Source organism: Bufo gargarizans, chromosome 6, assembly GCF_014858855.1.
Source record: "Bufo gargarizans isolate SCDJY-AF-19 chromosome 6, ASM1485885v1, whole genome shotgun sequence".
Classification (NCBI taxonomy): Eukaryota; Metazoa; Chordata; class Amphibia; order Anura; family Bufonidae; genus Bufo; species Bufo gargarizans.
Window position 1 is genome coordinate 195597851 of NC_058085.1, and position 23883 is coordinate 195621733.

Here is a 23883-nt window from a genome sequence, read left to right on the forward strand (position 1 = left end):
AGAGCATAAGCCATTGATTTTAGACAATAGACAAAGGAGGCCAAAAACTCAGTCAATAACAAACTATTATTGTCACCATCAGTTTGGGAGAAATTAAAGGTACCCATACGCATTAGATTAACATTAGCCAAACCTGCCAATTTGGCAGGATATGCCAATCATCTATTTTGTACGGTGGTGTCCCTACTCTTACGAGATGGTAGAAGTTGGGAGAAGAATTGGCCTTGTTGGATTTCAACATGCCTGATCCTTTTTGTTCTCACGGGAGATAAGCTGCCATCAGAGTGGTCTGACAGCTGCTTATTCCCTTCTCCCCCTTAAGAACATATTCATGGTCTGCTGAGAACACATATGTTTAGGGGGCCTATGTAAGGTACTGTATATGGCCATCTTACAATAAAACACAAATAATACCAACTCTGGCGAGAACTTGAACTTCTGGTTAACATTACTAATATGTGTCTATTTTTGGAGGAATTCCAATTTAGGCTGGATTCATACTTTTATTTTTTGGGTGACAGGAGTGTATACAAAATAAAAGAATAAAGGTGTATTTATACGGGATGATTCTGCAGCCGATTGTCAGGAAGGAAGCGTTTCTTCCAGACAGTCGGCTGCTTGTTCATTGAAGGAAACCACTGCATTTACATTTAGCAATATCCTTCACTGTATGAGGATGAGGGGTCGCTATTGCGATCCCTCGTTCTCATACAGATTCATGATTTCTAACAAGCAGATCGCTGTTTAGACCCCACAATCTGCTGCCTAGAAACTATGATCGGTGGTGCCTGTATGAATGACAGGATCACCCAATGAACGAGCATTTTGCTTGTTGATCGGGTGATCTGCATACATTTACATTGGTAGATTGTCAAGAACGACTGTTTGTAGGAATGGTCGTTCCCAATAATCTGGACCATTATTGGCTTGTGTAAATGCAGCTTTAAGGGAAATACTGATGGGTCAGCTCTCTTCTGTATCCACTCTTTTGTTCGAATAAGCTGCATCGCACGCCTGAATCTTACCTAAGAACTAAACTTATACATGGAATTTCGTTTAGTGCACGGCTGGAGGGGAGCTCCAAATCTTTCTGGGAATCCTTGTTTATGCAGAGGCCTCTTTGGATTTTTATTAGACATAACCCAATGTATATGTTTTCTTCCTGATTGAGACAGTTGTCATCTTCCTTCAACTTTTTAGGTTAAAAGGTTTAATGTCAACTGCATTTTTGCCATTGGTGCAAAGGATTAGTTAAGCAGTTGACCAATGCAACTATTCTGATTATAAATCAAATTTTGCAGAAACCATTTGGAAAGCAAAGGGAGTAAAGACCTGATTTGTGGCCATTAGGAAACTACTCCACTCTCACCAGTTTTGAAAATTCTCCCCTGTTGAGCCACACACACATTGTGTAACTCTATTCCTAGTCAAAAGAAATCATGGGATCACAATAATTAATGGTAGGGAATGGCTTATAGTTATACTAATCAGATACATTGCATTAACCTTTTTGTGAATTCAAGGCAAAAACAATGGCTTATGTCTATGCAACAAGAAGCGGTTGTGAAACACGAGGGTAACCAGAATATACTAAGAGGAAGTCCACCACGTAAGGTTGCAAATTAAGACTGAGTTTTCATGAGGCCAATGTAAGTAGTTTTATAATCCAGGGTCAATCAATATTAATATTCTTACTTGCATTGGTAAGACTCTTCCCCTTATTGTGTATGGCTATCGAACACAGAATAATGGAAAATCCCAAGTCTGATTCTTGCATTATTTGAAATCAGAAGCAGAAAAATTAAGGAGTTTTGGCAAGAACTATGCTTACTGTCTCAGGTCACCAACACAACAAGACACTTATACCAGAGACATCGTAAGAGACAACATAAAAGAAACAATTCTTCACAAAGCATAATGCAATGCAAAATAACTTGTACATGACATTGTCAGAATACAAGGTTTTTTTGGGGTGGGGGTGGGGTGTGTTTAAAGGGATTGTATGAGATCAAGAAACAGTGCCACTGTTACACTGTTTCTTTTAACAAAAGCATCCTTGTTTTTCTAATCTCACACAACCCCTTTAATCATATCCATCATCTCTCGACCAGAAGCCGCTCAAGTAATCAATCTCCAAATAAATATATTTCTATAATAAAACTGGTGGGGAGCAAAGTAGAATTACACTAAGATGTTGGAATTTTGTGGGGATAAATATGGTGTATTTATTTTTTTATTGCATGAGATTATGCCATGCAGATTGTAACTCTAGATTCTTCCTAGAATATTAAAGGAAATCTGTCACCATGATCTTGGAGTATTACTATAGATAAGAAGTCCAGATCTCAATATTTTTCTATTCCTCGTTTCCTCACTGTCAGTGCTCAAAACTGTGCTGACATACACAGCCTGCTGTGCTAACATAATGGAGAGGACACCTGTGCGCATGATTGGCAGTCCCAAGAATGTATTTTAACGCACTTATGAGCAGCAAGGGAACGGGTGACAGTAGAAATAAAAAATAGATCTGGACTCCTTATCTGCAGTACTGCTCAAATAATAGTCCAAGATCATGGTTACAGATTCTCTTTATCTACAGGATGTGAAGTGGAATAGCTAACCACACTAGTCTGTAACATTCAGTCTGAAATGTTCTCTGGTACAATAGAATAACATCTTTTTAGCAGTGTTAAATTGTGGTTATCTTGCCATGTTTGGAATATTGTCTTCTGGCCATAATTAGGATATGGTATTCCGTAATATTCAATGAATAATATTCCAGTCATAATCATATGAAAATCGCAATGGCACCTTATAAATAAATAAAACTACTAGTAATGGAAAACGTCACACCTAATCAATTCTGCCTGAAAACCTCAGAATAGAATGATATTATATGATAGCTGAGTAAATACATCCAAGTTTAGACAAAAACCTTACTAAAGATGGATAAAACAGCCCTACATTAATCAGTTTTGACATATATGTTATTTCATATTATGGACTTTTAATGGGGATGTTCCATCTGGACATTTATGGCCTACCCAAAGGATTTGCCATAAATGTCTGATAGGTGCGGGCCCCACATCTGAAACATGTTCCTATATCAAGAATGAGAACCTGTGGCGTGCTGCCGTGAATGGTGTGTAGATGAGGAAATGGTTGGCACTCTGACGTATAATGTCGTACTGGTGCTCAGTGGTTGGGAAGTTTCCACAAGCAATATTCTGAAGAAGCACGGCACCAGAAACACCACCATCCAGCCTCACTGTGCCTTTTGACTTGTCTTATTGGCCCTGAACAAGGATCTGGGATAGAACCGAAACATTGACATGTCACTTATATGTTACGGGATGGATTAATTAACTACAATTTTCAAATATATACTGTACATAAGTGCCATGGTTCTTCAGAATAGTGAATGGTAAGTAGACTGTGCATGTGTTGCTCTTTCTTTTCACTGCAATTGAACTTTTGAAAATAGCTGAATAAGTGAACTTGGCTATTTTCGGAAGTCTTATAACAGTTAATGAAGGGAGACATGTATGTGCAGCCTGCCCATCATTCGCTGCATCTTGTGAATGGGTTCCATTCTTGACAGAGGAGCAGGTTCCATAGTTAGGATGGGCACCTATCGGCCATTTATCGCCTATCCTGTGGATATGCCCTAAATGTCCAGACAGGAATACCTTTTTAAGCCATGGAAACATACTAGTAGTGTGAAAGTATTGTATCATAGATAATAGCTATTTCTCCTACTACAACATAACATGTCACTTTTTATGCATTAAAAGGCATTTCAATTATCAAACAATTTCAGACTTTAAGGGGGTCATTTATGAAGATGAATTACACCTATATTAACCGTATTTCAGGCGCAGATTAGTTGCGCTGCAATCTGCAAATTTTCCCCGTTCACGCCAGGTCTAAAAAAGTTGGCATGGGTGGGGAGGGGGACGGGCTTGTATATGTTTCAGGCATAGAAAGAGGTGTAAATGTAAGACAGCTAGGAAGCTGTCTTACATTTAGAAGTGGCCGTAGATACACCGAAGTTATGTGGAGGCCGGCGACTCTTCATAACTCTGGTGGATCAACCGCCAGCTATAGGGCTTATTGAGACTGGCATTTTAGGCGCTGGTCTTAATAAATGTGCACCTAAGTCTCCTTTAGATATTTCTACGACTGCCCTTTAACATGATAGAGGGTAACTTCCAATCTATGCATCAAGTACCAGCATAGCATATCTGTGAGATATCCAAAGTCAAGGACATGGGTGTAGCTATGTGGGTGTAGAGGGGGGCCTCTTACACATTTTACAGAGTTTAATGGGGTTTGCCAGTTTGCTGTGTTTTTCTGTTACTTACTGTATTACAGTCATTGCTCCTGACGTGTTCAGTAACTTCCATACATATTCTGTTTCTCCTGCTCTTGTGCTCCTGTAAACAGTGCCTGTGGTCTGTTTTTGCGGCTTCAGCCCCTGTATATGACATCACTGGCAGGAGGCTGTGTTGCCTACCCTGTCCAGCTGGGATTGCGCGCGCCAATCCTTTCTTCTACTGCGCAAACTCCACAAGTGTTCATCATCTGCGCAGTCTAAATAATTCTCCTATGCTTCCATTGTCACTTCCTATGTGCGTAGCTGCCAAATGAAGTGAACGCGTGCACTGTGAAAGCCTTCATTGGTCCACAGGTGCAGAATAAGGGTTGAGACTGCACTAGACAAATTAGGACCACAGCTGCAAAAACCCACAACAGGCAATGCTTACAGGAGCATTAACGAGGCGCAAAAAAGAACAGAATAAACAGAATATGGATGGAAGTTACTGAACACATCAGGAGCAGTAACTATAATACAATGAGCAACAGAAAAACATTGTAAAGCGTTCAATCCCTTTAAGTTACACATGCGGTAAGATAGATAACAATTTTGTAAAATTTTCTTTACTGTAGCAATAAAGTTTTTTTTTTTTTTTTTTTTTTGCTGTCAGAAAGGCTTGGTAAAAACTATTTTTGGGCATCCCTACTAAGTCAAACTGTGACCCTTTAATATAATTATATAGAATTAAGTTGAGCTTTGGAACTCATTTAGAAAAAAATTTGGCCATTTTTTCCTCTGGGATAGATGACAAATGATATGTATTGCTCACATTACTTAAGCCTTAAATTAAAACTTCTTGTTGTTATGTAGACAGTTTTGGGGGGATTTATTAAAGGAGTTGTGTCATAGGTGGCTTAGGTCCCACCTCTGAGTTCTGCACCTATTTCCAGAATAGGCCATCGAAATAGGTGGAGAGTTCACGTGCATGTGCACCGTGCTCTCTAATAATTTCTATTAGAGTTCTGAAGATAGCTGAGTGAGCAGGCTTGGTTATTTTTAGAAGTCCCATAGCAATGAATGGAGAGTGCACTGGGCATGAGCAAGTGTTTGACTATTTTCAGCAGTCCAATAGAAATTAATGGAGCACGGCTGCACATAAATGGCTGTTTTCCCTTACTTTGGGGTTCTCGTTCTGGAGATATGTGCAGGTCCTAGAGGTGGGACCTGCACCTATCTGACATTGGTGGCATATTCTAGTGATACGCCACCAATGTCCAAGATGAGACAACCCCTTTAAGACTGGCATTTCATTCTCTAATCTTATTTTAAACATTTTATTAATAAATTTTTTGCCTCTTTGCCTGCCCATGCATCAAAAAAGCATGTTTACACTAGCTGTGATCTGGTGTAGATTTGTGCTATATTTAATGCCGGTTTCTGGGGTAAATTATAGTAAATCTATCAGGTAGCACTAGGCCACACTCTTCAGGATAAGCCTCACCAAATTGTATAAAACAATAATAATGAATATATTGCCACATATTCATTCCAACAGTTTGACAAAGATACGGATTGTGTCGAAATGCGTCACAGAATGAATATGTGGCAATAAAGAAATACTTCACAAGATGACACATGTGAGTGCCGGTCCTTCTTCGTTATTATTGTTGTTTGGCGGGCCCGACCCTAGGACACGTGCACCGCTAATTTTATCTGCAGTGCCGACTGATTCAAACATACAACTTTTATAAAACGTCACATTTTTGCCTAAATGATGCATGCATAAACTGCATCTTTATGATGTCAGAAAACTGGAACAAATGCCATGATAAGTTTCATCCAGTATGTTTGGAACAATATATATCTTTTTAAAGTTAATATATGAATTAATTTTTCTTATCATTTAAGCTCAGGATAAGTAATTCATTTCTTTTTCGTCTTAATAAAGTTATCTATTATTAGTAACAGGTATTTGATCACTTTTATAGAATATTTATAGTTATTTTGATGTATAAGTTTATGCTCACATTATTCCTAAACCCTTTTTTTCAAAGGATGTATTAGCAGATTGCCCTAAGACTGCACTAAAGGCCAAGGTAAATGGAATGGTACTCAATGGTAGATGATGCTGTTTTGCAATAGCTTTTGACCAGATATATATAACAAGATATGGATGTATTGTATGTAGGTTATCTATTAAGTGCTGTTGGTTCACGCAATACAATGTCAGATATGAGTTAAGATCAGAGCCTTCTATTTATGTACATAATTTCCGTGGCTACCAGTTTAGGCACGTGTTTTATGGAAATTTTCTTATGCTTCTTTTGAACATTGCTGCAAAATTATTTATTCATTGGCATAAAAAATTTAGCAAAATCAAAATCAAGTTAAACAGCTGATAAAGCAGTTTGCTTTCTGAGACACACAGCCCTGGGGTTGTTGAGAAGCTGAGAAGCAGAGTTCTAGAAATGCTCAGATAGAGGCAATTTGTCCTACTGGATAGCGTAGTTAGAATCTAGTAAACGCATGGGAAATTCTACCATAGAGTTTGTTTTCAATCCAAGTTGACGGCAGAGTTCTGGGGAGTGGGGCATTATTACAGTCCACCAGAGGGGTCTCTTCTTCAGAAAGGCCATCATCATAGAGCATGGAGTCTGCAGGAGTAGAGGCAGCAAGGTCCAAATAATCCTAGAATGTTAAATGAAAAATGCAAGTTATAAATACTTTCTAGAAAATCCATACGGTATCATTTAGATAACAATAAAATAACAAATCTACAGGACAAATGCACTGCTGACCAGTGGTGTTATACGGTCCAAGCATCCAGGTATGTTCCACAGATTTTCCTCAGTGGTAAATGGGTGTTCTCTACTTTAAATTCCATTTACTTAGTATTTGGTTACAGTAAAACACTAGTAGGGAAGCAGCTACAATCATTGGGTTGTGGTAAGTTTTCATTTTACTAGCAAGACAAAAATGTGCTCTCCTGGCAGGTAAGCAGGATTATTAAGGGGTCATTGTAGTTGTCATGAGCATTAGTGTTGGTCGAGCACCAAAGTGCTCGGGTCGGGGGCTCGAGCAGAGCACCTCGGGATACTCGGGTGCTCTACCGAGCACCCGATCACAATGGAAATCAATGGGTGAACATGAACATTAAACCAGGCACCCCCTGCTCTGAAGAGGGGAGGGTTTCTGGTTTATAGTAAAAGGTCATAAATTGATGGAAACACCACTGAAATGGTTTGGGAACAGCATGGGGAGGATGTCTGGATGCATCTTGGACTCCCAGGTCCCTGGTGGGAACAATGTTATTGGAGTAGTACACCACTTTTACAGACTGACAATAATACGCACCAAACTGAAGATAATATTGATTTTAGAGGAAAAATTGTTAGGAAACATTCTTTCCTGTATATTTACTTGTATATAAAGTGCAAGTGCCGCCAAAAATTACAAGGAAGAGGCACTCCGATACAACCTGTATATCACATAAAGCAGGGGCCTCATTCACATTATGGTACAATCGTTCAGGTTGTGGGACTCATAAAGCCTATGCACTAAGGGAAAGGGCTGCCAAAAATTACAAGGAACCAGCACTCCAATACACCTTTTATTACACATAAAGGAGGGCATCATACACACCCTTGAAAAATTATGATTGATGGCCTGCTGGTGACCCTCAAAAACATTAGGAGCAAGGGCCTGTTGGTGACCGTCTAAAACATTAGGGGCAAGGGCCTGCTGCTGATCTGACCATCTAAAACATTAGGGGTGAGGGTCTGCTGCTTATCTGACCATCTAAAACATTAGGGGTGAGGGTCTGCTGATGACCTGACCATCTAAAACATTAGGGGCGAGGGCCTGCTGCCGAGCAAACCATCTAAAACATTATGGGCGAGGGCCTGCTACCGAGTTGACCATCTAAAAAAATTTGTGGGTGAGGGCCTGCTGCCGAGCTGACTATCTAAAAATGTTCGTGGGCGAGGGCCTGCTGCCGAGCTGACTATCTAAAAATTCTCGTGGGCGAGGGTCTGTTGCTGAGCTGACCATCTAAAAATTTGGGGGTGAGGGTCTGCTGCTGAGCTGACCCTCTAAAACATTATGGTTGAGGGCCTGCTGGTGACCCTCAAAAACATTATGGGTGGGGGCCCGCTGCTTAGCTGACCCTCTAAAACATTAGGAGCAAGGAAAACCTAATAAGCATGTTGATATGATGGAGGAGGACGACGAGAAAGGGGAAATTGAACCATATACCCTTTTTAGTGGTGGAAGGGGTGCATGGGAATACAGTGTATTCAATAACCCATAAAAGCCACATATAGAGTGCCTTTATGTTCAGCCGCTTTCCTCTGGTGGAGTAGAGAAGTCAGGGGCAATCCAGGCCTTGTTCATTTTTATAAGAGTCAACCTGTCAGCATTTGCAGTTGAAAGGCGGATGCGCTTATCAGTTATTATGCCCCCAGCAGCACTAAATACAAGCTTTGACAAAATGCAGGCGGCAGGGCTGGCCAACACCTCCAAAGCGTAGAGCTCCAGTTCATGCCACGTGTCCAGCTTGGAGACCCAGTAGTTGTAAAACACACAGTGTTCCCTCGTCACTTCTCCTCGGTTGGCCAAGGAACTACGTACTCTGCAGCCAGCGTTGTCAGCTGGACATTTTTGGAGCAATTTTTCCACTAAGACGTTCTGGTTTTGCACCATTTTGCTCGTCCTCTCCACCACAGGAATGAGAGATGAGAAGTTCTCTTTGTAGCGGGGGTTGAGAAGGGTGAACTACCAGCAATCGGTGTTGGCCAAAATGCGTACAACGCGAGGGTCACGGGAAAGGCAGCATAACATAAAGTCAGCCATGTGTGCCAGTATCCCAACAGACAAGACTTCGCTGTCCTCATCAGGAGGATGACTTAATCTCCTCATCCTCTTCCTCCTCTTCTACCCATCCATGCTGAACAGATGAAATAAAACTTCCATGGGTACTACCCTCTGTAGCGGAGGCAACCGTCTCCTGCCTCTCCTCCTCCTCATCATCATCCAATTCGCACTGAGGAGACGAACTGAGGGTGGTCTGGCTATCACCGTATGTACAGTCTTCACCCATTTCTACCTCTTCCACATGCAAAGCGTCTGCCTTAATTGTGAGCAGCAAGCGTTAACACAGAAGTTGGATGGTTACGCTGATAAAAGCGTTATCGCCGCTCATTATCTGTGTTGATTCCTCAAAATTGCGTAAAAACTCACAGAGGTCAGACATCAATGCCCACTCATTGCTTGTGAAGAGCGGAAGCTGACTGGAAAGGGGATGACTATGTTGCAGCTGGTATTCCACTACTGCCCTCTGCTGCTCACAGAGCCTGGCCAACATATGGAACGTCGAGTTCCAGCGCGTGCTCACGTCGCACAACAGTCGGTGAGCTGGCAATTGCAAGTGCTGCTGCAGCGTTGCCAGACTGGTGGAAGCTGTCGAAGACTTGCCGAAAAGGGGGCACACACAGCGCACCTTCACCAGTAGCTCAGGCAAATTGGGGTAGGTTTTGAGAAACCTCTGAACCACTAGGTGGGCTAGGCATGGTATGTGTGTGAGGTCAGTAGCACCTGTGCCATCCCAGGGTAAGACTCGCTCCCAGCCTCCACAATGTTCACCCAGTGTGCCATGAGGAAAATGTAACGTCCCTGGCCAAAAGCACTTCCCAATAACTGCGTTGGTCAAGGCACAGGTGATGTTACGTGACACAGGCTGGTGTAAGGCTGGGACTGCACACCGTGAAAAATATTGGCGACTGGGGACAGGGTACCGTGGGACAGCCGCCGCCATCAGGCTGCGGAAAGCCTCAGTGTCCACAAGCCTAAATGGCAAGCTTTCCAGGTCCATCAACTTGGAAAGGTGCACATTTAGTGCTATGGTCTGTGGGTGGGTGGCTGGGTATTTGCGCTTTCGTTCAAAGGCCTGGGGTATAAACATCTGTAGCTGGGAACAGTTGCAGGCCTATTTGGTACGGACCCACCTTCTCCATTTTGCCACCACACTGCCTCTTCCAGCCTGTTGCTGTGCTGCAGATCTCTTCCCCTCTGTACTAATGTCCTCGCTCGGCTTGACACATTCCCAGGTTGGGTCAGTGACTTTATCATCCAGCACCTCCTCTTCCACTTCCTCACTCTGGTCATCCTCTTGACTTGTTGACCCAACAACAACCTCAGTTATTGACAACTGTGTCTCATCATGAACCTCTTGAGACATTAATTGCAGTTGACTTATTGGCAACTGTGTCTCATCATCATCATCCACCCTGTGAAACACTAATTGCCGTTTCCCATCTTCTTCTGACTGTGGAATCTCCAGAGTTTGGGAATCAGAGCACAAGATCTCCTCATGTCCCTCTTCAAGCAGGCTTGGCGAGAGACCCAAATTAAGGAATGGCGATTAAAACAGCTCCTCGGAATATCCGTGTGTGGGATCATTTGTTTGCCAAGACTCTCCATGGTAGGAGGAATGAGTACCAGCGTGAGGATTCTGTTGACCAGACTCTTAGCTACTGAGACTGGACTTTGTGGAAGACAGGGTGGTGCTTAACTGACTAGAAGCATTATCTGCTGCAATCCAACCGACCTCCTCGTCGCACTGGTCTGACTTCGAGAGTGGTGTCCTGCGCCACCCTGCAAACTGGGACATGAAGCTAGGTATCGTGGATGAGTGTGTTTCTTGTGCTCTGGCAGTAGGCACAGTTTCACAGCGCCCATGGCCACGGCCTCTGCGTGCACCATCAGCAACACAGCCACTTGTCCATCCCTTACTGCTTGCCTTGCGCATACTAAATGGTATATATACTTGCAAGTATGTCACAGGTACAGTAGCGCAGGTTTTGTAACTGTATGTGCAAATAAAGTACACAGAATGTCACAGATATTTTTAGGATGCGCACATATTCCTTGCGCTATACCTCCTGTTTAATTTCGCCGTCACCACCACCTAATAAAAAAATTACACTGAATAAATGTCACCGATATTTAGGATGAGCACACGTTAAACAGGAGGTGTAGCTCAATTAATGTCGCTGTCACAACCGCCTACTAAAATATTACACTGAATTAATGTCACAGATATTTAGGATGGGCAAATGTTATACAGGAGATGTAGCGCAGGTAATGTCGCTGCCACCAGCAGCAAAAAAATTTGAATGGCACTGATATTTCGGATACGCAAACATTATACAGGAGATGTAACGCAGGTAATGTAAATGTCCGCAGCGGACACGGTCTACTAAAATAGTACACTAGATGTCACAAATATTTTTAGGCTGCGCACACGTTACACAGGAGATGTAGCACAGATAATGTCGCTGTCACCAGCGGCAAAAAAAATTACACTGAATGTCACTGATATTTCGGATGCGCTAACATTATACTGGAGATGTAGAGCAGGTAATGTCGCTGCCAACAACAGCTAAAAAAATGAGACTGAATGTCACTGATATTTTGGATACGCAAACATTATACAGGAAATGTAGCGCAAGTAATGCAACTGTCTGCAGTGGACACAGTCTACTAAAATAGTACACTGGATGCTACAGATATTTTTAGGCTGCGCACATGTTACACAGGAGATGTAGTGCAGATAATGTCGCTGTCACCAGCGGCGAAAAAAATTACACTGAATGTCGCTGATATTTCAGATGCCCTAACGTTATACTGGAAATGTAGCGCAGGTAATGCGCTGCCACCAGCAGCAAAAAATTTGACTGAATGTCACTGATATTTCGGATACGCAAACGTTATACAAGAGATGTAGAGCAGGTAATGTAACTGTCCGTACTGTCTATGGAAAAAGTACACTGGATGTCACAGATATTTTTAGGCTGCGCACACGTTAGGAGATGCAGCACAGATAATGTCGCTGTCTGCAGCAGCCAAACAATTGCAAGCTATTTAGTGCAGGTTACACAAATCCTTTTTATTGCTGCCACACACAATAGTCCTTAAAAGGACTTTTGGGTTTCTAACAAGTTTTAGCAATTTAGCACAGGTTACGCAAAAAATATATATTGCTGCCACACACAACAATAGTCCTTAAAAGGACTTTTAAGTCTATAACAAGTGTATAAAAGCTAAAATATTCCTATTTCACTCCCTACACTATCTCTCCCTGACTAAGACTGAGCTGAACACGTGTCATCGGGTGCTACAGTATATAGCACCCGATGATGCGTTCCGGCCAGCCAACCACTGTAATGCCAGTAGCCAACAAGGCTACGGCATTACAGTGAATGGCAGTACTTACCTGCACTCTTATTGGCTGTGTATTCGGCCGAACACCGCAATGTGCCGAGCATCGCGGTGCTTGAGTAAAATTAGTGTTTGTGCCAACACTAATGAGCAGTATTGTCTTAAATGCTAGGAAGGCAAATTCGGGAGTGTCATGTAAAGATAGTGAAAGTGACCACTGTCAATCTGAGAAGATGGCATCTGTCATTGGATTCTGCTGTTGTTTATTTTCCAGCTGTGCCTGATAGATACTGTATTTATCTCCTGGTGTATGATCATGATACATGTAACTGGTTAGGTTTTACTGTTAGGGTTTCTACCTTTCCAAGTTTTTACGGGTTAAAAAGGGGTGTTGTTTTGATGGTGTGGCTTAACGCTATTTCAAAGGGAGTTTATAATTTGAGTTTTGCTACATTTAAAAAAAAAGAAAAGAATAAAGAAACATATATAAAAAGTTGCATTCTGAGGTGAGGGGTCCCATAGCAGAGATCAAAATGCCCCCATTCCACAATTATTATGGTGACAAGTTTTACCCCTGAGTACAGAAGTGCCTGTGTGCTTGTCTGAGGGCTTGCCATTTGTGGGATGAGCTGTGGTTTTCCTTCTTACCATTTTGGGGGTATACACTGTATATCTTTTTGATCACATTTTATTAAGTTTCTTCTAAGACTGGATAAGCAACAAAGGCAAATCTGGCATTGTTTTTTATATATTGTTTTTGTTACAGGATTAATTGTTTGGGTTAAATAGGATAATGTAATATACCGTGTTGTTGCAGGTGTGATAACACCAATTATGTGCTCTTTATGTTTTGACTTTATGGTTCTAAACATTTTAGTATATATATATATATATATATATATATATGTATATATATATATATATTCCTTTTCAACTTCACATATGCATTGTAGTGTATTGGGCCTGTTCAGAAATACAGACAGGTATCTTATTAAGCCCCAACTCTGGCAGGGCCTAATAGAGGTACTAATATGGAACCTAGGGGGGAACCTGTTTGTCATCTGGCTGCCAGAACAACCATCTGTATGCAATCACTATCAACAAAACTATCTAAAAGATTAAACAGTTGGGACCAGATTCATCTCCAATCCTGGCCAAAGCGAGAGCCCACCTCCCAGATTGAAGAACTAAAAAAGTTAGCATGTATATACATGTATATTATGCTGCTGACACCCTTTTTGACTCACCCTGCTTTTGACCATCATTTTCTCCAATTCTTTACTGATCTCACCAAATGTTGGTCTCTTGTCTTGCTCCTGCTTCCAACATTTCAGCATAAGATTATACCTACAAATAGGACAATGAATGCACTTTATATTTTTCCAATAACGAATAAAGCACTTTAACATAACAGCATTTTTCACTGAACCACTATATATATATATATATATATATATATATATAAAATCATGCAAAAGTTTGGGCACCCCCTAGTCAAAATTACTGTTACTGTGAACAGTTAATTAAGTTGAAGATGAAATAATCTCCAAAAGGCATGAAGTTAAAGATGAAACACACTTTTCAACATTTTAAACAATATCAGTATATTATTTTGGCTTCATAAGAGTGGAGTGTTCACAATCATTGCCAGGAAAGGCCAGGTGATAAAAATGTCAAAGCTTTATAAATACCCAGACTCCTCTAACCTTGGCCCAAAAAAAACAACAGTCATGGGTTCTTCTAAGCAGCTGTCTAACACTCTGAAAATGAAAATGGTTGAAGCCCACAAAGCAGGAGAAGGCTATAATCGAAGCAAAGCATTTTCATGTTGCATTTCCTCAGTTTGAAATGTAATTAAGAAATAGGAGTTAACAGTAACAGCGGAGTTCAAGAGAAGGTCTGGAAAGTAAGAAAAATTTCAGAGACAGCTGCTCATAGACTTGCTAGAAGGTAGAACCCCTGCTTGACTGCAAAAGACCTTCAGGTCATTTATCAGACTCTGGAGCTGTGCTACATTCTTCTACTGTTCTGCGAGACCTGAATCAAAATGGCCTTCATGGAAGAGTCATCAGAATAAGGCCTCTCCTGCATCCTCACCACAAAATTTAGCATCAGAAGTTTGCAAAAGAACATACTAACAAGGTTTTACCATGGCCTTCACAGTCCCCTGATCTGAACATAATTGAAAATCTGTGGATAGACCTCAAAAGAGCAGTGCATGCAAGACAGGTCAGGAATATCACAGAACTGGAAGACTTTTGCTAGGAAGAATGGATGAAAATCCCTCAAGCAAAATTGAAAGACTTTTGGCTGGCTACAAAAAGTGTTTACAAGGTATGATACTTTCCAAATGGGTAGTAACTAGGTACTAACCATGCAGAGTACCAAAACTTTTGCTTCGGACCCTTTTTTGTTATTTTGAAAATGTAATATTTTTGCTTAACATAAAAAAGGAAATGTGTCTTCTTTAAGAGAGAGAGAGAGTAACTTTTACAGTTTTATGAATACAAGCTTCTGCATTCTTGAAGTTAACAGACTTACATTTCATCACTGCAGTTCTCTGGCTTTTCCATCCTGTAACCAGTCTTAAGGAGGTTGAAGAGACGCTCTGGAGCAATACCTGGGTATGGATTTCCACCAAGGGTAACAATCTCCCACAGAAGAACACCAAAGGACCACCTATTATCATAAGATACCGCAAAGATAAATGTTATACATACATCACCACCTCCAGTATTTAGTATTTTTAAGTGGGGGTCCTTTCTTTGGACCCCACCATTTGCTAAAAGCTTCTAAAGAGTAGCTAGAAGGAAGCTGTTGTTAAAGAACAAAGCAACTTAGGGTACTTTCAGACTAGCGGCAGGATGGATCCAACAGGCTGTTCACCCTATCGGATTTGTCCTGCCGCTATTTCGCTGTGCTGCCGGACCGCTGCTCCGTCCCCATTGACTATAATGGGAACGGGGTCGGAGATATGGTGCAGCACGGCAGCTCGCGGTGAGAGACTGCCAGACTAAAAAGTCGGACATGCAGTACTTTTAGTCCAGCAGCCTTTCACCGTGCACTGCCATACTGCGCCAGAGCTCCGCCCCTGTCCCCATTATAGTCAATGGGGACGGAGCAGCGGTCTGGCAGCATGTCAAAATAGCAGCTGGACGGATCCAACAGGGTAAACAGCCTGTCGGATCCGTCCTGCCACTAGTGTGAAAGTAGCCTTAAGGCCTTGTTCACGTGTCGTTTTTTTGATCAGTTATTTCCATCAGTTATTGTGAGCCAAAACCAGGTTTGGGTTAAAAGGACAGAACAGTTGCAGATCTTTTCATTATACCTTATCTCTGTGTAGCCTCCACTCCTGGTTTTGGCTTACAAAAACTAATCAAATAACGTGAGACGTGAACTCAGCTTAAGGGCTCATGCACACAACCGTATTTTCTTTCCTTGTCATTTTTTTTTTTGCGGACCGTATGCGAAACCATTCACTTCAATGAATGAGCCCAAAAAACAGAATTTACTCCGTGTGCATTCCGGATAGGACTGTTCTATTAGGGGCCAGCTGTTCCGTTCCGCAAAATACAGAATGCACACGGACATCATCCATTTTTTGGGGGGATCAGTTTTTGCGTACCGCAAATTACATACGGTCGTGTGCATGAGCCCTAAATTTTCCCAACACAGGTGGTAAGTGCCTGATCAGTGGGGGTCCGGTCCACTTCAGTCATCGCAATCGCAATGGGACTGATGAAGACAAGCCTGTTTCATTGCATTGAATGGAACAGAAGTGTGCATGTTGGAGGAAATATGACTCCTATAGATCCCTACTTCGGGTCATTAGACCTGTGGTTGAGCTGGGATTTGTAGGCATAAATTGGATGCTAAAATTGGCAGTCTGAATGAGGCTTCATAGATTTGCACTAAAATCTATGAGCCTTCTTCAGCTCTTGCTTTCTTGTGTAGATTAAATAAAAGAACAATCATAAGACCATTAGAAACATCTAAAAAAAAACTTACACGTCACTTTGAGTGGTGTATATGTGATCAAACAAGGATTCTATTGCCATCCACTTCACTGGTATTCTTCCCTGGAGATTAGAGGGAGAAGTTATTAAACATTTAAGTGCTATATGAAGCAAATGATAAAACATCAAACTTTAGGTATACAGAGTTTGTCCTAAAAATGCATTATATGAGTCAGTGGGTCCAGATTCTGAGCAAATTCTGGAGTTGACCATTCGTAAAAGTAGTGGTCACAAAACTATGATCATGTAGTCTATAACCATGGTCATGTATAGTGATGAGCGGCAGGGGCTATATTCAAATTCACAATATTTCATAAATATTTGGGCGAATATTCGTCATATATTCACAAATTCGAGATTATTTTCTTCATCTCAAAAAAATCAGGTAATATTCATAATATTGTAATATTCGCGTAATGCGTGCCAAATACAGGCGTGGGTCACTTTTGCTACATTTTCAGCGAAGTTTCCTGAGACTGGAGAAAATTGTTGACACGGCAAAACATTAAAAATGGCTTTATATGCAGTTAGAGTGCTCATATATATTCGCGATTGCGCAAATCGCCACCAACGATGTGACTATTTGGCGCAATACGTGAAACTTCACATTTTAGCAGGTCTGCATGTATGTATGGACAGCAGAACCTATCACACTACCTAACACACTGCAATGCAACAGCTAAACTATATAACATAGACTATCTGTATTATATGTATAAGCTATCTATCTATCTAATGTAGTGGGGAAAGCACAAAGCACAGTAATGACACTGCTCTCTCTCTCTCTCTCCCAGCACTCCATAAAACTGTAGAAAATGGTTGCTGGGGAGGTTCTTATATAAGGGGCAGGCAACTTTACTATTGGTTGCTAGGGATGTTGCTAAGCTCAGACAAAGACATTGCAGCCTTCTCATTGGCCCACAAGCAGGAAGGGAGGTTACTGATGGAAATAAATATCTAGAATATTCGAAATTACGAATATTTATCGCTATATTGTAAATATTCGCAAATTCTCAAAGTGACGATATTCACGATTAATATTCGCAATTCGAATATTCATGATCAATACTAGTCATGTAGACCATAACCATGATCCTTTGTGTTTTGGAGAAAAGCCACTATCAGAGGTTGCACTTAGCTAATAAGGGTGTATGGGCACCTTAACTTACTACTGTTCCTCGGATCTACTTTTTTGCTAACAGGTTAACACACTGTGAAAACTGCCTGAATGATCTAGAAGCAAAAGTGACTGCACTTCATGTACAGTTATATGTGTCAAGAAGTTGTAATATCGGTCTACTTTTATTTACATGGTCCCCACTCATATTTGAGCATACACTCGAAGATTAATATCCACTGTAGACAATCTAATATGTAAAATAACCTACGTTTATATTCACACAACAGTAAATAATTGAAGACTTTGGGTGTTTTTACATGTCCATTGTTTTAACAGACGATGAATACAGGCCGTCAAAACATAGGGAATGCCCTATTTTGTACATACTCATGGCCTGACAACCCTCATAAAAGACAATGGGTCTGTTTTTAAAGACCATTTACCGCTTTTAACAGTTGTTTTATGATCACTATCGTGTAATAGCCTCGCTGTACTGAATAATAAGAATAAAACAGCAAAGTCACACACCTTTCTTTTTACGTGGTATAGCTTTATACATTGACAAATCATGAACTCTACTGTGAAGAGACAAAACGTTCAGGTCGGGTATTATTTGCTGCATAGTTTTGAGCCTACTGTTTAAAACGAAATCTTAAAGCCAATTTACATGGCCTCATATTTAGGCCAATTTTCAGGAATGAGCTCTTTCCTGATAATTGGCCCGTCTAAAGGTATCGCAGATAACTTATTCATCGGATGAAATAATCGTTAATGCGTGCAGCTAAATGATCATTTCTGGGCAGCAGATCATGCTGTATAAAAAGCACTCTGCTGCCCAAAAACAATGCAGCTGTATGAGCAAGAGTGTTCATTGCATGTAAATGCAGCCCTTCACCTCCACCAACAAGCAGGCGATTGTCGACAATTGCCTGCTCATCCCTCTTGTGTAAATCCAGCTTTCTTTGTGACCCAAGGACGTGTAATAGTATAGCGTGGTAATGAGATTACCTTGCTTCTCTTTACATATGAATCCTCTTCATAAACATCACGAGAGAGACCAAAATCAGATATTTTCATTTTACGACCTTCTGCCACCAGCACATTTCGCGCAGCTAGATCTCGATGAACAAGCTGGTGAAATAATGGGTATTTATCATACATTACATATGGAATTAAATCAAAGTAGTTATTAAAACTGTGATAACAGAGATATATTTGCTTAGCTTACCATTCAAGACAACACCAAATATTTGATTTAAAAATTAGACCCTTCCTTCCTTTTGTGATGCATGGGATCGGGAGCTGGTCAAAATGATTGACCCCTCCTAATCGACAAAAAGTTTTACTTTTTTTTATTACCACAGAGGCACAAGAACATCTTTTAAAGTGATCTCTCAATGGTATATAGATTGCCTAAGTTGCTTAATCGTCAGTTTTTTGGGGAGGGATAGGACCTTTGGTTGTTGTTCTGATTTTCTCTTGAAAATCCAGTAAAGTTAGAATTTCAGACCACTTATTTTTTTAATTAATGGGGTTGTCACTGCTTTTCCCAAAGCCAGTAAATGCTACAAAATCATCCTACACTCACCTGTTTCTCTCTACTCTTGTTAGGACAGCAGCTTCAGTCCTCATCCCACTACATGGCATGCGATCACACACTGAGTACTTCTATATCACCGCTGCAGCCTTGTATACAAACACCAGGAGGAGGACTAGAGCTGTGGCACGGAGAACGGTCGGGGCGAAACAATGAGTATTGGATGATTTTTGTTTTATTTTATTGCATTTACTGGCATGGAGTAAATTTTGGACAACCCCTTTAATTTACCACAATATAGTAATAGTAATTAACGACAGGTTAAATTGGATTATTAATATTTTAGCAGAATAATACTATTAGTACTGTATATATTAATAGGACACCTGAATGAAACTAAACTAGTGATAGTATTGTGTGTGCAGCATGAACCAGTATTACTTTAGTTACTTAGAGATTTTTTATTCATATTTTGTCTGGTGTGATATGGAGGGAAAACCCTGCATATTTATTATTATATCAAATTTACCTAGAATATTTAAGGGGTTGCCTGGGTGTTTACCACTGATGACCTATCTATCAGTACCTGATTACTGGGGGTCCGACACCCACAGATCAGCTGTGTGAGAAGGCCGCAGCACTCCTCACAGCTTACCAAGCTCAGTGCTGTCTACTGGGTATCAACTGTACTTAGTATTGCAGCCCAGTCCCATTCACTTGAATAGGACTGAGCTGTGCCTAGGCCACGTGACCGATAAATGTGATGTCACTAGCCTAGGAAGAGACTGCATCACTAACCGGGGAGCCATGGCTTCTTCAAACAGCTGATGAGTGGGGGTGCCGGGACTTTGACCACCACCGATAAGATATTGATAGCCTATCACCTATCAGATATTGAAGGCCATCAACATGAAAATCTTGGAAACCCTTTTAATGACAAGAACATGTAGACATAGTAGTTTTACCTTCATTTCTGCTAAATATTGCATTCCTCTGGATATTTGCCATGCAAAGGAAATGAGGTCTCCCATTGTCAGGGCTCTTTCATCGGGGTTATCCAAATAACTGGAATTACGGTTTGAATCACCAGAACTAGGTCCTACTTTGCGACTTTCCCTTAGGAAACTACGTAAAGAACCATACTTTGCATACTCGACTATGAGGTATAGGGGACCTGAATGAAACAAAGGACAGAAAATAGTATAAATATTGGAGAATGTAAAACGTTATGAATAACCTTCCCTAATAATATCGTACTTTAGCAAGGTATCATCTAACTATTTGGTAACACCATAAAATGCATTTTACAATTCAATTAACAACATCATTTTTTAAGTTAGCTAGTACAATGTGAAGAAACATAAAAGAATGGTTTCTGACAGAAGAATGATGTATAGTGATTGATGACTGGACGTACTTACCATCTTGGGTGCAAGCTCCATACAACTTGATGACATGTGGATGATTAACCTGTTTTAAGAGGTTGAATTCAGAGAGAAGATCTCGTAATTCACTCTGGGAGGCACTTTCTGTAAAAGGACATGATACAAAAAAAATCAGTGGTAGGTTTCTCTTGCATCATTTCAGCTCATAGTCAGATCAGTGGGGGTCTGATTATGAGCCCCCCCCCCCACTGATCAGCTGTTTGAAGGGGTAGTGGTGCTTGTGTGAGCGTTGTGTCCACTTCAGTGTGATCCTGCATGCTGTCTACATTGCAGTGGGCCAGGATAAGTTCAGCTTTTCGTCCTTTTAAGGCTACTTTCACACTCGCGTTTGGTGTGGATCCGTCATGGATCTGCAAAAACGGTTCAGTTCAGATAATACAACCGCATGCATCCGTTCAAAACGGATCAGTTTGTATTATTTGTAACACAGCCAAAACAGATCCGTCATGAACACAATTGAAAGTCAATGGGGGACGGATCAGTTTTCTTTTGTGCCACATTGTAAGTCAGGATGGATCCGTTTGCCTCTGCATCGTCAGGCGGATACCAAAACGCTGCAAGTAGTGTTTTGGTGTCCGCCTGCAGAGCGGAATGGAGACGGATCGTCGGCAAACTGATGCATTCTGAACGGATCCTTATCCATTCAGAATGCATTAGGGCAAAACGTATCCGTTTTGGACCGCTTGTGAGAGCCCTGAATGGATGTCACAAACAGAAACCAAAATGCCAGTGTGGAAGTAACCTTACTTGAATGGGAGTTGAAGCTGTAATTGTACTGGCACCACTGCTACAATGTGGACGGCATGCAGGTCAATACTACTGTGAAGAAGACACAACGTTTTCCCAAGTGACACTACTCCTTCAAGCAGATAATTGGCAGATGTGCCCGGTGTCAAACTCTCACCAATCTGATATTGATGACTTATCCTGAGAATAGGTTATCAATATCATTAAAACAGACAACCTCTGTTCAGAACATTTAGAACATACTGTTTAGAAGATCTGAACCACCGAGGTTTCAAATATAGCAGTGTATTTCCAGTGGGGGTCATCAACCAGGAATGTTGAAATCAGACTTGCCCAATCCTTCTTTCCCCAACCTCTGTAGTAATGGGAGATCCCACATACATTTTAGTGGCAAATCCCACTTACATCATCGAATATGGCAAACATTTGTCTTTGGATAACTTTAGTCTTATGAGAATAAAGGTGTGTGTGTGGAGGGGGTCACAGGACTACAGGCATGAGTAGTATAAGAAATGTAATAGAATCCATTTCACTGAGTTTAGTAGCATCAGATTCTGGTCTACAGTGCCGGACAGAAGTTGTTAATACAATGTCATCGAACCATTGTACATTAGAACCACCATCAATACAGATTTGAAGTGATGTATGGCATCAGCAGTACTTTGCTTTACGTGTTGTGGCAAGTCACTTTCATAACTAGCAATTGCATAGCGTAACTGGTTAATAGGTGGGGACTAGTGATCCCATTGCTTTATGTTCAGAAATGTGGCAATGTTTTTTTTTAATTACCTTTTAACATCTTGACGGCCACAGTTGTGTAACCAGCCTTCCCTTTCAGCCTAAATGCTGTTGCCTTAACCACTTTACCAAACTCTCCTTCACCAAGGGTTTTACCCAGAACCAGATTCTTTCTTGGGAATTCCCACTTTGGATCCTCCTTTAGGTTAAAAAAAAAACAAAGAAAAAAGAAGAAATAACATTTCCAATTATTTAGGTCACATAAATACATTAATACTTATTTGCAAAGCATTAGAGGGACATTGAAATAAAATAGAAAAGGTCTACATTGACTAAAATTATGACCTAAATCAGTATATTTCCCAATATAATTTAGTAATACCTGGCTTATAGAGTTATAACCTTTAAGGAAAGTCCTCCAAAGGTCCATACTAGATACTGTAGTCAAGCTTTACATTTGTAAATATGCAAGCATGTTTCCCGTTTTCTGACAGCCAGGTCCTGATAAAATCTCCTATATTTGGAAGACTAACCTAACCCCCAGATTCTGATTCTACTACCTAAGCCAATGCCGCTAAACATTCTACCTGAAAATAAGTATTTTGCAATCCCAGAGAAATCTAAAAAATATGTATGCAGAGCATCAGGCACATTACAGTGGCAATTTTGCCAAAAGGGCATTGGTGAATATGCAAATATAATAATAAACAACATGACAGAAAACTATATAAAGTCTATGCCATATTGGGCTCTGGAACCTACTGGTATTTTAAATGTATCCACTGCAACTTGATTCTCCATAGAATCTAGAGATGGTCTTCTGGCATTAGTTGAGGAATAGCTGATTGGGTAAGACTGGGCGGGTCGGCGGAAAGTCATCTCAGCAGAAGCTATAGGGGGCTTTGGTGAGTTTTTATGGTAGCGGTGAATAAAGTATGAGGACAACAGCACAGAGATGATAAAAGACAGGAATACTCCACATGCGATAACCGTCTTACAAGCTTCATCACACAATTGAACTGTAAATGAAAAAGCATATATTTGCAAAATTATTATCATAAAGTTCTTATTTTTTACATATTCTATTAAAAGTATTAGTCTGCACTTTTATAGGATTATCCATGAACTCAGCTCAAATACAGGATGTAACTCAGGATTGATTTTTTTTACATAAATTGCTCAGTTACTATTTTATCCATATTTAAAATTCCATTTAAAGATGTATGTACAATTTAAGTAAGTTTCTTACCCTCCTCTATATTCTTCTCACAGACACATCTGTCAGGGAAACAGTGACAAGTGTCATGACCTGCTTTTATTCCACTGGGAAATCCTCGCTCAAACCCACCAAGGATATCCATCTCTGAATCCAAAACAATACAAAAAAGACTAAAGTTGGATTCATGCATAATGGACCAGCTGTCATAATGTATATTGTAGATAATGTAGGAAGTCATAACAATTCACAGTAAAAGTAAGTCTTATTATCAGTTACCGTATATTGCATACAAATTACTACCACCAAAATGATAAAACAAAATACTGCCAACTATATAAAAAATAGTACATCAGGGAGTTATTCTGATTGCCTGATTGGAGTCGGGAAGGAATTTTTTATTCCCCTAAAGTGGGGAAAATTGGCTTCTACCTCAGTTTTTTTTTTTGCGTTTCTTTGGATCAACTTGCAGGATAACAGGCCGAACTGGATTGACAGATGTCTTTTTTTGGCCTTATGTACTATGTTA

General features: G+C 40.6%; 1 protein-coding gene across 1 annotated transcript in view; it reads right to left on the reverse strand.

Annotated features, from left to right (window-relative positions):
* Positions 1-23883, reverse strand: part of RET (ret proto-oncogene) — a 93984-nt gene that overhangs the window by 1718 nt on the left and 68383 nt on the right. The window contains exons 10-19 of the mRNA XM_044300041.1: positions 23388-23501; positions 22901-23157; positions 22190-22337; positions 20630-20737; positions 20174-20382; positions 18680-18802; positions 16544-16614; positions 15077-15214; positions 13783-13882; positions 6859-7006 (exon numbers count right to left, since the gene is read on the reverse strand). Coding sequence (XP_044155976.1) covers positions 6859-7006; positions 13783-13882; positions 15077-15214; positions 16544-16614; positions 18680-18802; positions 20174-20382; positions 20630-20737; positions 22190-22337; positions 22901-23157; positions 23388-23501 — 1416 coding nt within the window. The remainder of the gene's footprint in view (positions 1-6858; positions 7007-13782; positions 13883-15076; positions 15215-16543; positions 16615-18679; positions 18803-20173; positions 20383-20629; positions 20738-22189; positions 22338-22900; positions 23158-23387; positions 23502-23883) is intronic.